Source organism: Cuculus canorus, chromosome 2, assembly GCF_017976375.1.
Source record: "Cuculus canorus isolate bCucCan1 chromosome 2, bCucCan1.pri, whole genome shotgun sequence".
NCBI classification, from domain to species: Eukaryota; Metazoa; Chordata; class Aves; order Cuculiformes; family Cuculidae; genus Cuculus; species Cuculus canorus.
The window spans coordinates 8,415,902-8,429,036 of record NC_071402.1 but is presented as its reverse complement, the minus strand read 5'-3'; the positions used below and the strand labels follow the sequence as shown (position 1 = coordinate 8,429,036).

The window sequence follows — 13,135 nt, the reverse complement described above, 5'->3', positions numbered from 1 at the left end:
CATCCAACCTGGCCTTGAACACTTCCAGGGACGGGGCAGCCACAGCTTCCCTGGGCAACCTGTTCTGATGTCTCACCATCCTCATCATTAAGACTTTCTTCCTGATGTCTGATCTAAATCTTCCCCCTTCCTATTTAAAGCCTTTCCCGTTTGTTCTGTCTTTACATGCCCTTGTAAAAAGTCCCTCCCCACCTTTCTTGTAATCTCCTTTCAGGTACTGGAAGGCCACTACAATGCCTTCCAAGACTGAACAGCTCCAACTCTTAGCCTGTCCTCATAGCAGAGGTGCTCTGATCCTTTGATTTTCTTCATGGCTTTCCTCTGGACCTGTGCAGTCATTGTGTCTAGACTGACAAACATTTGTGACACTCCTCTTTGTGCTTGCTGTTTATGGATGTTTTTTGATAGACAAAGCAGCTGAGCATGAAGATCTGGTGGGAATGTTAGAGGCTTGTCCTTGTGGAAGAGTTCTGTTCAGATGTGATCATATCAGTCAGGGTCTATCATATATAGAGAGATTCTCAGTTCTTCTTTCTACTTTGCTGCTCTTCTGTGTGACCTCTGTGTAGAAGCACAAAAGCGATGCTTGTGGAGCTACTTGTAGCACAAAAGGACACCTTTTTGTGTTTGGAAGCTGTTTTGGTCACTTTCTGTAACTGTCCTGCTTCTGTCTTTTTACAGCACAGCGGTTCTAGAAAAAATGGTAGGAAGCTTCCAAGTCCTCTGTTTTACTAGATAAAGGAGGTCTTCTAATGCTTAACTTCATTGCTGCTGCAGTGTTAAAATCTGAGTTTAGTCTTCTCTATCTCAGACCCTGAAAACGGGCACTTCTTCCCTGGCCTTGTTTAAACTACTTAAGCCTCACTTAACACTTCCTCTAAGCATTGTTGGATTAACGCCCAGCCCTCAGCAATTAGAACTGACATACTTTTAGGTTTATTGTTTGCTAATCCTTCCATACCATTGGGTAGTTCTGAGTTTTTGTCTGAGTGGAAAATCAGAGCATTTTTTTTCTTTGCCATATCTGCTGCTTTTTCAGCCTGAAGATGTGCTGGAATGGGAATACAGAAGAAGTTAAATAGGAGTTGATATAAGAACTCTATTTGTACAAAAGACCTGATACACCAGCATTTATTGCAGTTGCACTATTTACTGGATGGTTAGGAGGAAGACTTGAAAATCTGCCTGACTATATCATGTAAGGCAACTATCCATCAAAGTAGACACGGCAGAATTTTCAGGTACTGCCCCCATGTGATGCTAGGGAAGAAACTGCCTGGAGACAACTGGACAAGTAAGAAAAAAATAAGAAAAAAAATTGAAGAAAATTACCTCAAAACATTTCACATCTGAAAACAATCTCAAAGCAGACTCCAGTCTTGCTGGGTTAGAAAGGAAGGGATCCATGGTATGTTTTATCCTTATTGTGAATGAGAGGCACAAGAAGTAAAGAATAAATTTGTTTTGTGGTTTTCTACAAGAGGAATAGGAAGAAAAGGGTTTCCCTTCTAGAGTAAATTCATGAAAGGGAGATACGGAGTTTGAATAGTCTTCAGTCAGAAGTCTAAGATAACAGAGGACATATATAAAAAAGTAGGTCAAGGGGGCTTTTAAAAACAAGAATTGACATCACACCTTCTGCCCAGAGGAGAAACTACGTAATATAGTTACTTAATTCCTCACAACAGAGTTGACCTTCACTATCTTAGTTAATGAGTTCAAATGTACAGTTTACAAAAATTTAATATTGCAGGTTACTTTGCATAGTTTTCCTAACAGGTGTTTGCTTTGGGGGAAAAAAAAAAAAAACCACAACAAAAAAACTAAGTCCTGTAAGCTGTAACTTTGTATGTAGCACTAGATTTTTCTGTTTCTTCTGAAGAAACCTCAGATACCTTGATTTTGACTATGTACTTTGCCTGTGTGGACTGTTACAGGTGAAACAAGCAATCTTTTTAGTGTTTTCTGTTTTACACAGAACTTCTTACACTTGTCTATGTATTTTGTTCTTTGGATTATAGTCTAAGTTGTCTTATCTGAAGTTTTACATTAGTTCAACATACAGTTGCATTGTGAGAGCATTGGCATTGTTTGTAGAGCACAAATGAAAGTGGTCAGAGTATTGAGTATTGGACTACACAGGCAGCACTGCGTCACATGATAACTTTGTACTTTTTGGAAAGATTATTTTGAGGGGTTTATCTGTTAATAAACACAGGTCATTGTATAGTTTCAGTAGAAGTCGAAGATTTTTCTTTTCTGATGTTTATTTGTTTTGTGGTTTACATGCTGTAAAATGAGTCACTTCTGGATTATTAGATATTTTAGGTTTATGAAATGAAGCCCTGCAAAAGTCATTCTGACAGGAGGGACAGATATGGGGATAGGTTTCCAGCTGCTATAGACTTCTAAACTTGATGACAGCCTTAAAATAAATAATCAAGCACTGTATGGAAGGCTAGTGAACGTCAGTTTCAAGTTGCTTGTCAGAATAAAGACTGCTTTATCACTGACTGCTTCAGGGCAAAATTATGTTATTTCTTATACTTCGAACTTTGCCCTTGTTGCTCTGGGGTCCTCATCACATAGACTGCAAACCATAGATACCATTTAGGTTGTATACAGATACTTTTTTCTGTGTCTTCATAGTGCGTTCTACTTAGATTTTTGTTTAGGAAGCCTTATACCAGCAGTACCAGTACTCATCAATGCTTTTTTAGATATGCATTTACACACACCAGAACTGTATTTCTGGCCTGGGTAATTCTGTGGAATTTAAGACTCTTTAGTTCAAAAACCATACCTAAATTAAAACACAAACAACCCAAATGTGACAAATCATCTTTGGCTTATGTCAGTTTAGAAGTGATTGTGATGTGTAATTTGACATAAATGCTTCACCTGCTAATTCACGTTAAGGCTATAAATTGCTATTTCTCTCTGGTTTTTACTTGGTTAGCAATCAATCTAACAATAGAAACATTTTGTCAATATTAGTAATTACTTGCTACTGATAGTTTATTAGTGATCTCCTTCTCACTTAGAAGGTAAAGGCTTGGTAGCATCAGTTTTAGATTACTCTCCAAATATAGTTAGCCCTGGATCTGGCTGTGGTTAGAAAGAAAAGGAAAGAAACAATTAAGAGACTTGCTTTTGATGTCCTATAAACATATCTGATATACTTTTTGTCAACTATGTAAAAGACTGTATGTAGCTATGCTTGCATGAAATATGAAAGCTTAATGGAGTAGTATGTAATAAGGCTTGTTCTTCAGTTTCCATTCAGTGTTATTAATACAAATAGAAATGCCATTATGAAATGGAAGACTTTTAGGCCATAGTTACAGTATTCCTACATAGAAATGCCATTATGAAACAGGAGACTTTTAGGCCATAGTTACAGTATTCATACTTACTTTTGAATCCTAACAACTGCAGAGTTCTGCTTTCACCTTAGTTCCTGTTGTTGTTTCTCATCTGCCTATTAAAATGATGATTTCGTTTCTTATTTTGAAGATGCTGGATCTTGTAGATGTATAGCATGTATATAACTATGATCAGCAAGCTGATTGACCTTTATTGCATTTTTCATCTCTGGATTTGAGGATACAAAGGCTAAATACTAGGAAATCAGTAGGTAGTGAAGAGACATTTGACAAATGAATTGTTTCAGTGCTGACACATCCTATTCTTCTTTCATTGGCATTTGTAAGATCTTTGATCTTCCTAACTGTACTTTTAAATACAAAAATCCCACATCCACGTTTCCACCAGGGGCTCAGATAAAAATTCATAAGTTAAAGTAAATATGATTTAGTTTATCTAATTAATGAACAAACAGGACCTGAGCTGTCATTGTGTCACATACATGCTTACCTTTCTGACCATAGGACACATCTGTATTCTTCGTGCTTTCTTATTTTCAAAGGTAGATAGCCTAATGATAAGCATTGCTTCTTAAAAATGTAACTGCTTTATTTCTTGTTCTTTTTCCTATTTCCCTTCTCCTGTGCAGTGGAGCAGATTACTATGACTATGGCCATGGACTGAATGAAGAAACATATGACTCCTATGGTGAGTAGCTTTTGTGTGCTGAATAATTACAGTAGTAGACTCTTGAAAAAATAATCAAGGAAGAATTTCCATAAGGCAGTCTTCAGTTCTGCAGTGGTTAGCAGCTGTTCAGGGCTTCCTGTGTTGTCACAAAGCTCCTCATGTGATTATTAAGAAAACTACTGAAGGAGGTTTCTGCGGTCTGTTAGCTAAGAGTCATGTGAAATTAAAGAAATTAAAAAAAAATAAATATGTTAAACATGCTTAAAATATCCTTCAATGGCATTTGAGGGGAAAATGCCCTTACATTCAATGACATTTGAGGGGAAAAATGGGGTAGTAGGACCTTTTTTGAGGAGCTGTTTGCAGCTGGAAGCAAATGCTTCTAGTGTGACACAACTGGCGTTGAAATTTGCCACAAGGTAAGAACATGCTGAAGTTCAGCTGAATCAGGGCCTAATTGAGTGCATTTTAGACTTGTATGGTCATTGTATTCATTTTCATGCATCATTCTTGTGAAATCAAGCAGGGAGGCATTACGTAAAGGTTATAAAAGTGCTTTAGGTAGCTAATAGACGCGAGGGCAGTGGGTTACTCAGATGGAGACAAAATAATGTGTAATGAAGCAAAAAAAATCTGCCAGCGGTAAAGATTGTGTTTTATTTTAAGCTAGAAATGTGATAGTGACAGGTTTAATTAAAGAAATTTGTTATGGATTAGAAGTATGAAGCATGTTAAGAGGCACCTTTGCTTAAGGGATAAATGTTAAATCTCTGGCTAGAGATCAGAGAAATATAGTGCAGATCACTCAAATCTCAAACATTTGAGGATCGTTGATAACTAGTATGAGGGTTCTGATTCTGGGCAATGCATGCTTCAGTGCTTTTTTGAAGCTCTACTTGAAATTTTCCATGCTGTGTTTCTTGATCTCCATTTGGAAGTGCTTCCTGCTGAAAACTAAAATGACCACAAGTTGTGATAAATGCACCCAATACAGAAGTTTGCTCAATGTGGTCTGCTTAAACTAATTATTTTGCTTAAGGGCAAAGTCAATTCATCAAAAAAGAGGTCCCTTGAAATTCCTCTGTCCCCCAGCACTTTCAGTTGGTCTTGATGGATATATAGTTTAAAATTTTATTTCAGCATTAAAGTAAACTGTTTGCCATTATAAGCCTGGTCTTTCTTAGACTATTTCATGAATGCAAAATTGATGGGGGAAAATATATGAAACTGCTTAATGTAGATAGAGTTGACTGATGGGGGAAAATGTGGATTGCAGTATTTAAGGTTGAAAATATGGATTTTTTTTCATTGCTTTTGCATTTAAAATTGGTTTTCTATTTATCAAAGCACAGCAACTCAGAATATTAAGTGGTGTATTTACTCAAATTGAGAGACTATAAATACCTTGAAGAATGATTATGGGTTACAGTTATGGAAGTTTTTGCACATAGAAATAAATAGTTATATATTTATTTCTTAACTAGCTAATCTTCAAGTACATCCTTAAATGCCGAGTTAGACACTAATAATCATCCTTATATTATGTAAAGAACATCGAGTGCTTGGACTAGAAGTCCTTAGACTACATGGTGAGCAGATAGTTGCCTTGGGCTGGCCAAGGAGAAACAGTTTCCCAGGAAATACTTGAATGTTGCCTCTTCTGAGAAGCTCAGCTGCTAATCATGAGGATATTAGGAAGAATATTGAGGGGTTCAGGATTCAGTCCTGGTTGACAACAGAATGAAAACTGATAAATGTGAGGTGGCTTTTTTCCCTACTGATTTGGCCAGTTGCTTGAAAAGGAGCAAGTATTCCCCTTTAATTATACCTGCTTTTAACATTTCAACAGCTACTTGCGGTGGTGCTTAAAAGCAAGGATATTCTTTAATTCTTACTCCTCAGCTAGCTGCCTTTAATGTTACGTTAGGGTTCTTTTCCTTAACATAAGCCTTGCTTTCTATGTGATGACATAGCATGAGAGGTTACTTCTCATATGTTATTGTTTCCAGATTCCTTTGGAACATGCTGAGGTTCAAGTTTAATTCTTTCAGCCTTACACCAAATTTAAACATGTTCCTTTTCCCACCTATGCAAATCTTCTGATGACCTAGGTATCAAATGTAACCTTGGCTCTGCGGACAGACTCCTAAATTTTTAAAAATAAAGGATCTAGGATGAGACATTGAAGAGATGATGAAATTAGGTGCTTGACTTAGGGGATTGTTGTCACCTAATGTCATGTATCTACTGCATGAGGAAGCTACCTTGCGATTGAAAATACAGAGGTTCTTTGACAGTTGACTTTGACTTTCTTTATTATTTCATTTTAATTGACTAGAAGACAAAGTGATACCTACATTTTAGATTACTGTACCTAGTCGTTTCGATTCCACCCTTAGTTTCTGGATTGCATTGGTTTCACTTGGGCACAGTCTGTTTAGGACAGGATACCTAAACACTGTTTCATTATACTCTGTATTTGGTCCTGTGTAGTCTCTTGTTGTAAATGTGTGGCACAGTAGGACTGATTCTCATTTATTAAGACAACACTTCACTATTTTGTTAATATTAATTACCACCAAAATATAATAGGATTATGAAAAGTTAAATATAGCACAAGGTTTTCACAAACTTAGCTTGTTGTCAAAATTCAAACATGCGATCTCTTGCCTTTTTATTTTTTTTTGGTTCTACCTTCCTGTCTCTTGCATTTTAGAGAAAGTGTGTGTTTATTGCCCCTAATGTTGGATTGCATATTTGAATTAAGCCTAAATTAGTACTGATGCGAAGAACCGTAGTTCTGGGAGTAGCTTATTTGCTTATACGTAATTCATATTCTCCATTCATTTCATCCTAGCGGAATTATTTGTAGGTCTGCTACAATAGCTGGCATTACTGTGTATTTGCAACAAGCAGGTACAACTGAACGCCAGAGCCCTGAATACTTTTGCCATTAGCCTGTCATACTTCCTGCTGTGTGCTGGAAAAGCATTGTGGGACAGCTGATACAGATGTGTTGTACCCGGATTTTTTTGTTTCACATATTAGACTTCACTTTGTATACCTTGGTTTTGGTAAATAAAATAAAATTAAATAAGGAGAAAATAAGTACAGCATCTGAGAACATCATAAATGATCTAACTATATTTCCCTTTCTTGAAGGGCAAGAAGAATGGACCAACTCAAGACACAAGGCACCTTCTGCAAGGACAACAAAAGGAGTCTACAGAGACCAGCCATATGCCAGATACTGATTGTACTGTCTGATGTTGTGAAATATCCAATCTCCACCAGTCCTGTATACTGTTCAAAGTAATTTTTTCTATGAACAATCCCTTTTTATTAAATGAAAGTGCTTAAAAATCTGAATGGATGGACTGAACTTAAAATATTTTGTTGAAAGAACAACCTGGACAGAAAGATATGTAAAACAAGGAATTTTGTTATTTCCAGACTGTATTTGAAAAAAATAGGTGATCAAAAAAAAATAACCTTTGATTAACTAGTGTTAAACAAAAAATAGGTTTACTAAATATTAGTCCATTCTTTTAACATAAGCGTAACCTTTTATTTTAAAGGTTTTCAAGAATTTAGCTTTTAGTTTTTATTTTCAGCCATTTGCTAGTTTTTCTCTTTGCATACATGCGTAAAAAGGGAAGCAAATTACAAATGCAAATAATGTTGGTATTTTGTAACTCAAGTCTTGAAATGTTCTGTAGTGTTAAGCAAAGTTTTACCCTTGCTTGATACTAAATAAACTTTTGAAAGAAAATCAGTGTGTGTGAGATTAATTTTATGCTTTATCTTATAATAAAACTTCATAAATAGTAGTAAACAGGGAGAAACACGTTTAACAGCGATCAGCGTAAAAGGCTCATATTAAAAATATGGTATAATCTAAATGTATATATATACACACATATACTCATAGTAGATATAAATGCTGTTTAAAGTATCCAAATGGTATGGATCTGCTTGAGTACCACATTAAATCAAACTATTTTTTGTTAAAAAATGGTTTAAAATAGCTAATGAATTTACTGAAAAAGATGTGACTAGTTTTCATCTTGTTGAGCATTTTTTCACTAGTGCAACTTGGGAATTTTTATGAGAATTTTGGTACGTTAATGACCACCTCGCTCCGTGCTGGAAGCAATAAACACAAAGCTTTTAAAGACTTTGACTTGACTAATTGAGGTCGCTTTCGTCAGAGGCAGAGGATGTGTAACCCTTAAAACGGTCTTCATTTGCAAAGGTAAATAAATCAAATAAGATTTTAATCTCACTTAATTTATCTTAATATAACCAATAAAAACAGGGAGGCTACAACTTAGTTTCATTTTAGAATGTAGGAAAGACTTCAGGGACACCTAAATTCTCATTTTAAAACATTCAATTTGTTTTAGTAATCTAAAAAGCCTTAGCTTAGCTAGTTAAATTTGGACAAACTATTCCCTATTAAACAACTGTAAAACCTCATAACCAATAGTTTGTAATATATTATTTTTCCATAAATTCTGGTAACTCAAACATTACAAATGTTATCTAAAGTTTTCTGTTTATCATTAAGTTACTCTTACTTAGTTTGATTTACATTGTTTTCTTTAGTTTTTATTTGAAAGTCCTTGGAGTTTAGTAAAAATATTTTTTTTTTCTCTTTGGCAGGAAACCCACATCCTTGGACAGCCACAAGAACAAAAACCTTACTTGTCTGATGCTTTGGTAGGTATCTCTACTCATCTGTGCAATTATTAGAGGGAGAACGGAGCTTTTGATCAAATCCTTAATTCTTTATACACAAGGCTTTAATTTATGTAATGAGCTGGAGGTCAGTAAAAATCATTGGCTATGTTCAATTTTGGTGGGAAAAGTCATTTTTAAACTATCACTAAACAGGATGTTAAACTGTCCCAGGGTGTGGACACTCCCCTCTGGCTGCTTGTTTGTTGAAAGCTGTACGTAGCTTTAACAACATTTCAACCAATTGAGTATTTTACTGATAGAGGAAGGGGAAAGAAAATGAATGTAATTTTATGCTAGTAGTGTTCAAACGGGAGCTTAAAGCTCTAATCTGATCAGCATATGTGTCTAAAGTGATTTTCCAATGCTCAAGAAAGCATTTTTTTTAAGTCAGGCGTTTCTGCACAATGAGTAGACTGATTTTTTTTTTTTTTTTTTTGGCATGAATGTAAGAGAACAAGTCCATTGAGAAACATTAGCCAAAGAATAGCTAACTTTACTGTTTCTGGTGAATTCAATATGTAAAGTAAGAAATAATTTAACTGTATTCTCAGTTCATGTATATTTTAAATAGAACAGATTTTTTATTTCCTTTGTACAATGGTAATTCTTCCTGCTAACCTCACAATATCAGTGCCTTTAGTTGGTGTGATTTGGAGAGCTTTATACTTTAAAATATTGCAAATGTTGCACTGCCTCTGTAAACCACAGTAAATTTAAAACTCCTGTCATGGGCTAAAGGAACTTTTTGTACATAAAAAATGCCTTCAGAACAAGTTTGGGAGTATTTTGAAGATGTGAAGCAAAGGACTCTTTTAAGTAGGAGAGGTTGGTAAGATTTCTGTCCTCTGGGGCTCCAAAGGCAAAGATTTGATACCAGCTGCTATGGCAAAACTGAGTATATAAATATCCTTTAAAAATACTTTTAATGGAATTGGCCAAATCTTTCTGTTTGCATCTTATGTGGCTCCTCGTATTATGCGATTTAAGTCATAACAAGTTTTCGTTTGCAAATATTAAGTTTTATATTAACCACATAAGATGAAACCTGATTAGTTGAAACTACAATATGTAATAGCAGGGGTAGCTAGTAGAGAAATAGGTGAATCAGAATTTAATTCAACCTTCTGTAATATTTATCCAACTCTTTTTTTTTTTTTATGCCATCTTTCCTTAGTGCCTCCTGTGTGGAGGATGAATGTGTAAATATGCATTTGTGCCACTTTTCTGCTACTCAGCCCTGAAATCTTAGAAACTTTAAATTGTTTGAAGCTCTCTGTTTGGGAGAGAAAGTATGTCCTTGTCAAATCTTTTGAAGGCTTTTTAGGTGCACAATTGTGTGAAAGGATGTCATGTACCTGGATGTTGCAGATCAATGAATAAATTAAAGAAAATTTTCCTCCTGACTAAGGGTACACCCATCTGATGGTCAGAAGGGATTGTTTTGGTCATATGCTAGATGTGCTTCTAACAAGGTGGGAGTAGTCTGATATGGTGCTCTAGTAGTAAATCTTAATTCTCCTAAGAAAATCTGTTTTCGTATCTCTTAAAATAAGTTGTATCAATTCCCATACTCTTGTGTGTACAAGAAGCTACATCCATTCAAACAGCTGGTATTAGGTGTTCTTAGGAACTACATATTTGCAGTACGCTGCTCCTCTTGACAGTTCCTGAAATAACACTATGCATTGTGTTCTGCAATTACATTTATGTTTTGTTGGTTTTTTTTTTCCTTTGGAGTAATCTTTGAAATTAAATCCATTAAATTTGGAAGAGAGGGGGGGAAATAATGAGAAAAAGTCTCTAAATGTAATAAGAAATACATTAATGTGGAAGGTAGCCTTTCTTTTATTGTGACAAACCACTCTAGGAGGGTTTATCCATTCCAGTATGGGGTTGTATGCTGATACTGGTCAACTGCTGTATGTTACTGGTCAAACAAGTAATGTTAATGAATATAATTAATCGTATAATTAGTGTGCCTTTATAGAACCATTTTATCACATTTGCACTGAATGTCAATGATAGCGGTTTCTGCAATAGTTTCCATAAATCTACATATGTTTATTATATGCATAATTGCCTGATCCCACTGCTTATAATCTGACAGTCTTCAGAGAGTTCATAGTTGCTAGTCTCAGGATATATACATATAAATTATTTTTTGCTCTTTTTCAGGACCTTCTGCCGTGTTAATTATGGACTGCATAGAGCATTGTACTTATCCGTGTGCCTAGACAGCAATGAGACAGGCTACGGAGTATGAAAACCCTGTTCTGTATTTCTTGTATTAAAGCCTTAAAATGTATATTATACACTTTTTAAAATAATTGTATATTTAAACTCTTCATTGCTTAGTGATGCAACAATGTTTTAGTTGGAGCTCAATAAAGTATTTTCATCTAAGTTCCTGTTACAAAGCAATAATGCAATGTCATGTTCCTTTAGTGATTCTTTTTAGCCTTATGCAGCAAGTGTGGTCTCATTATTAGAATTTAAATGCTTTTGGAAATAGCTTGTCCAGTGTATGAACAACATGGATAAGTTAAAGGTTATTTTATGCTGAAGCTTTTCTTAATAGCTAATTATAAGCAGACCTACTCAAAACAAGACTCTTGGGTAGAAATGATATTCCAACTTCCATTTCCTTCAGAAACTTGTATAACATGAAGGTGTTCTAAATCCCTGTCAATTATAGTATGCTACTTATTCTCTTTCACTTGGTGTTTGATGCATAGAAGTGTTTTCTGATATAAAGTCACAGGTTTTCTAGTAGTAGTCTTCGATGAAGCTTTTACACCTTGATAAATCTTGTATCTAACTCAAGTTTCCTCAGTGCTTTCTCTGTTTTGTATTAATTGTGATTGTGATAATTTGTAACAGAAATAAAATTCTGATAATGTAATTCCTTGTGTTCCTAAGTACTGTTTGCATTACTGCAACCATTCCTCAGTTACGGTTCTGTCAGATGCATTTTTCTTCACTGAATTTCAAATTCATCCCAAGAAAAGCATAAACTGGGTCTCACTTTTATTTTTAAAATAATAATCACTTAATAGCTTCACACCGAATGCCTCCTCTTCAACATGTATGCATAACTTCTAATACCATATACTGACTATTGAAGAATGGCTTTGAAATTTATGAGGATGTGGAAAAATTAAGATTTCTTACTAACTTTGGCACTGATCAAAGTGTCTTAAGTATAAGTTTTAATAGATAAAAAAAACTTTGACAGTATAAAGGAAGTCTGTATTTTTAAGCATCAGATATATGAGGTGGTTTTATCAGTTCATCTCAATCTGGAAAGCCTGTACTTGCCATCATGTCTCACCGTACTAAAGCTGCGTTTCTGTTGTTTTCCACAACAAGCAATAGCAATTATTTAAATAGGTAAAAGCAAAACGTGAAAGCCTTTGAATAAGCACAAGAGATGTATGATAATGATTCCCTTCAGACTGACAAGCAGGAACCTCTGGTGTGGAACAGACACTTTAAATGCGAGTCAAGTGTAAAAATTGTATGTGGATACCATGGGGGGAATTTAGATAAGCAGAATGCAATTTGACTTGCTGTAATTTGGACTGGACACCAGGATTACCAACACAATCTCATTTGAGTATTGCTATGAGCTAGTTAATAAGTCAAGTATCAAGCCTTCCACTCTAGAGTCTGAACAACAGTGTTGCTTAATGTTAATAATGTTAATACTAAAATATTTTGATAGCATGAATTATTTTAACATGTGACTATCAAAGCTATGTAGCAAAACAGTAATTTTTCTCAGATTTTGTCTGATTACTGAGTGGCCAGATGTGGGAACTATTTGGGTCTAGCCAAAGTGGGTTGCCTGCAGACTATCCAGCTGTGTCTTGCTGTTTCTTTTGCTAAAAACTTAAGGACTGTCTGTTTCTATGTTTTGAAGCCTAGACTTCATTTTTGCTATGGTTTTATTATGGCAAAGGAGAGATTTGTGCATTTGCTGTGATTGTGTTTTGAGTGAAATCTGGGTCTCATTGGAACAGTTTTGATCTTCACTTAAAGAGACCACACATGTGCATGTCTTGCCTGTCGTTTATTACATTAACCCACACTCTGGGAAAGTCCTGATGCTCTGTTTTGTGATACCAGTTCCATGTGATATTGCATTACTACTTTGAGCGAGGATGTGAGCCTGCAGTTTCATCTGAGTTGCTCAGTGTGCATCACAGCCTTTCCAGTAGCTTTTATCCTGTAGTGGGGGTGGCACCAAGTTTAGGTACGTAATCTATCTATGATATAATATTCTATGGCTGTATTAGAACAAACCTTGAGGTCATACACCTTTCTGCATTGTACT

At 35.3% G+C, this 13,135-nt stretch overlaps 1 protein-coding gene across 4 annotated transcripts in view; it reads left to right on the top strand.

Moving 5' to 3' along the window:
• Window positions 1-11,658, top strand: part of KHDRBS3 (KH RNA binding domain containing, signal transduction associated 3) — a 91,892-nt gene extending 80,234 nt beyond the window's left edge. The window contains exons 9-12 of one of the 4 annotated variants that reach the window (XR_008448517.1): window positions 4,016-4,074; window positions 7,219-7,368; window positions 8,722-8,778; window positions 10,975-11,658. Coding sequence is in view for 3 of the 4 variants with exons in the window: in XM_054058749.1 (XP_053914724.1) it covers window positions 4,016-4,074; window positions 7,219-7,310 (151 nt within the window). In the remaining variant the exon portion in view is untranslated. Of the gene's footprint in view, window positions 1-4,015; window positions 4,075-7,218; window positions 8,639-8,721; window positions 8,779-10,974 lie in introns of those variants that run through there. The other 3 variants (XM_054058749.1, XM_009560028.2, XM_054058748.1) reach the window with 3 other exon arrangements.
• The last annotated feature ends 1,477 nt before the right edge of the window (window positions 11,659-13,135 follow it).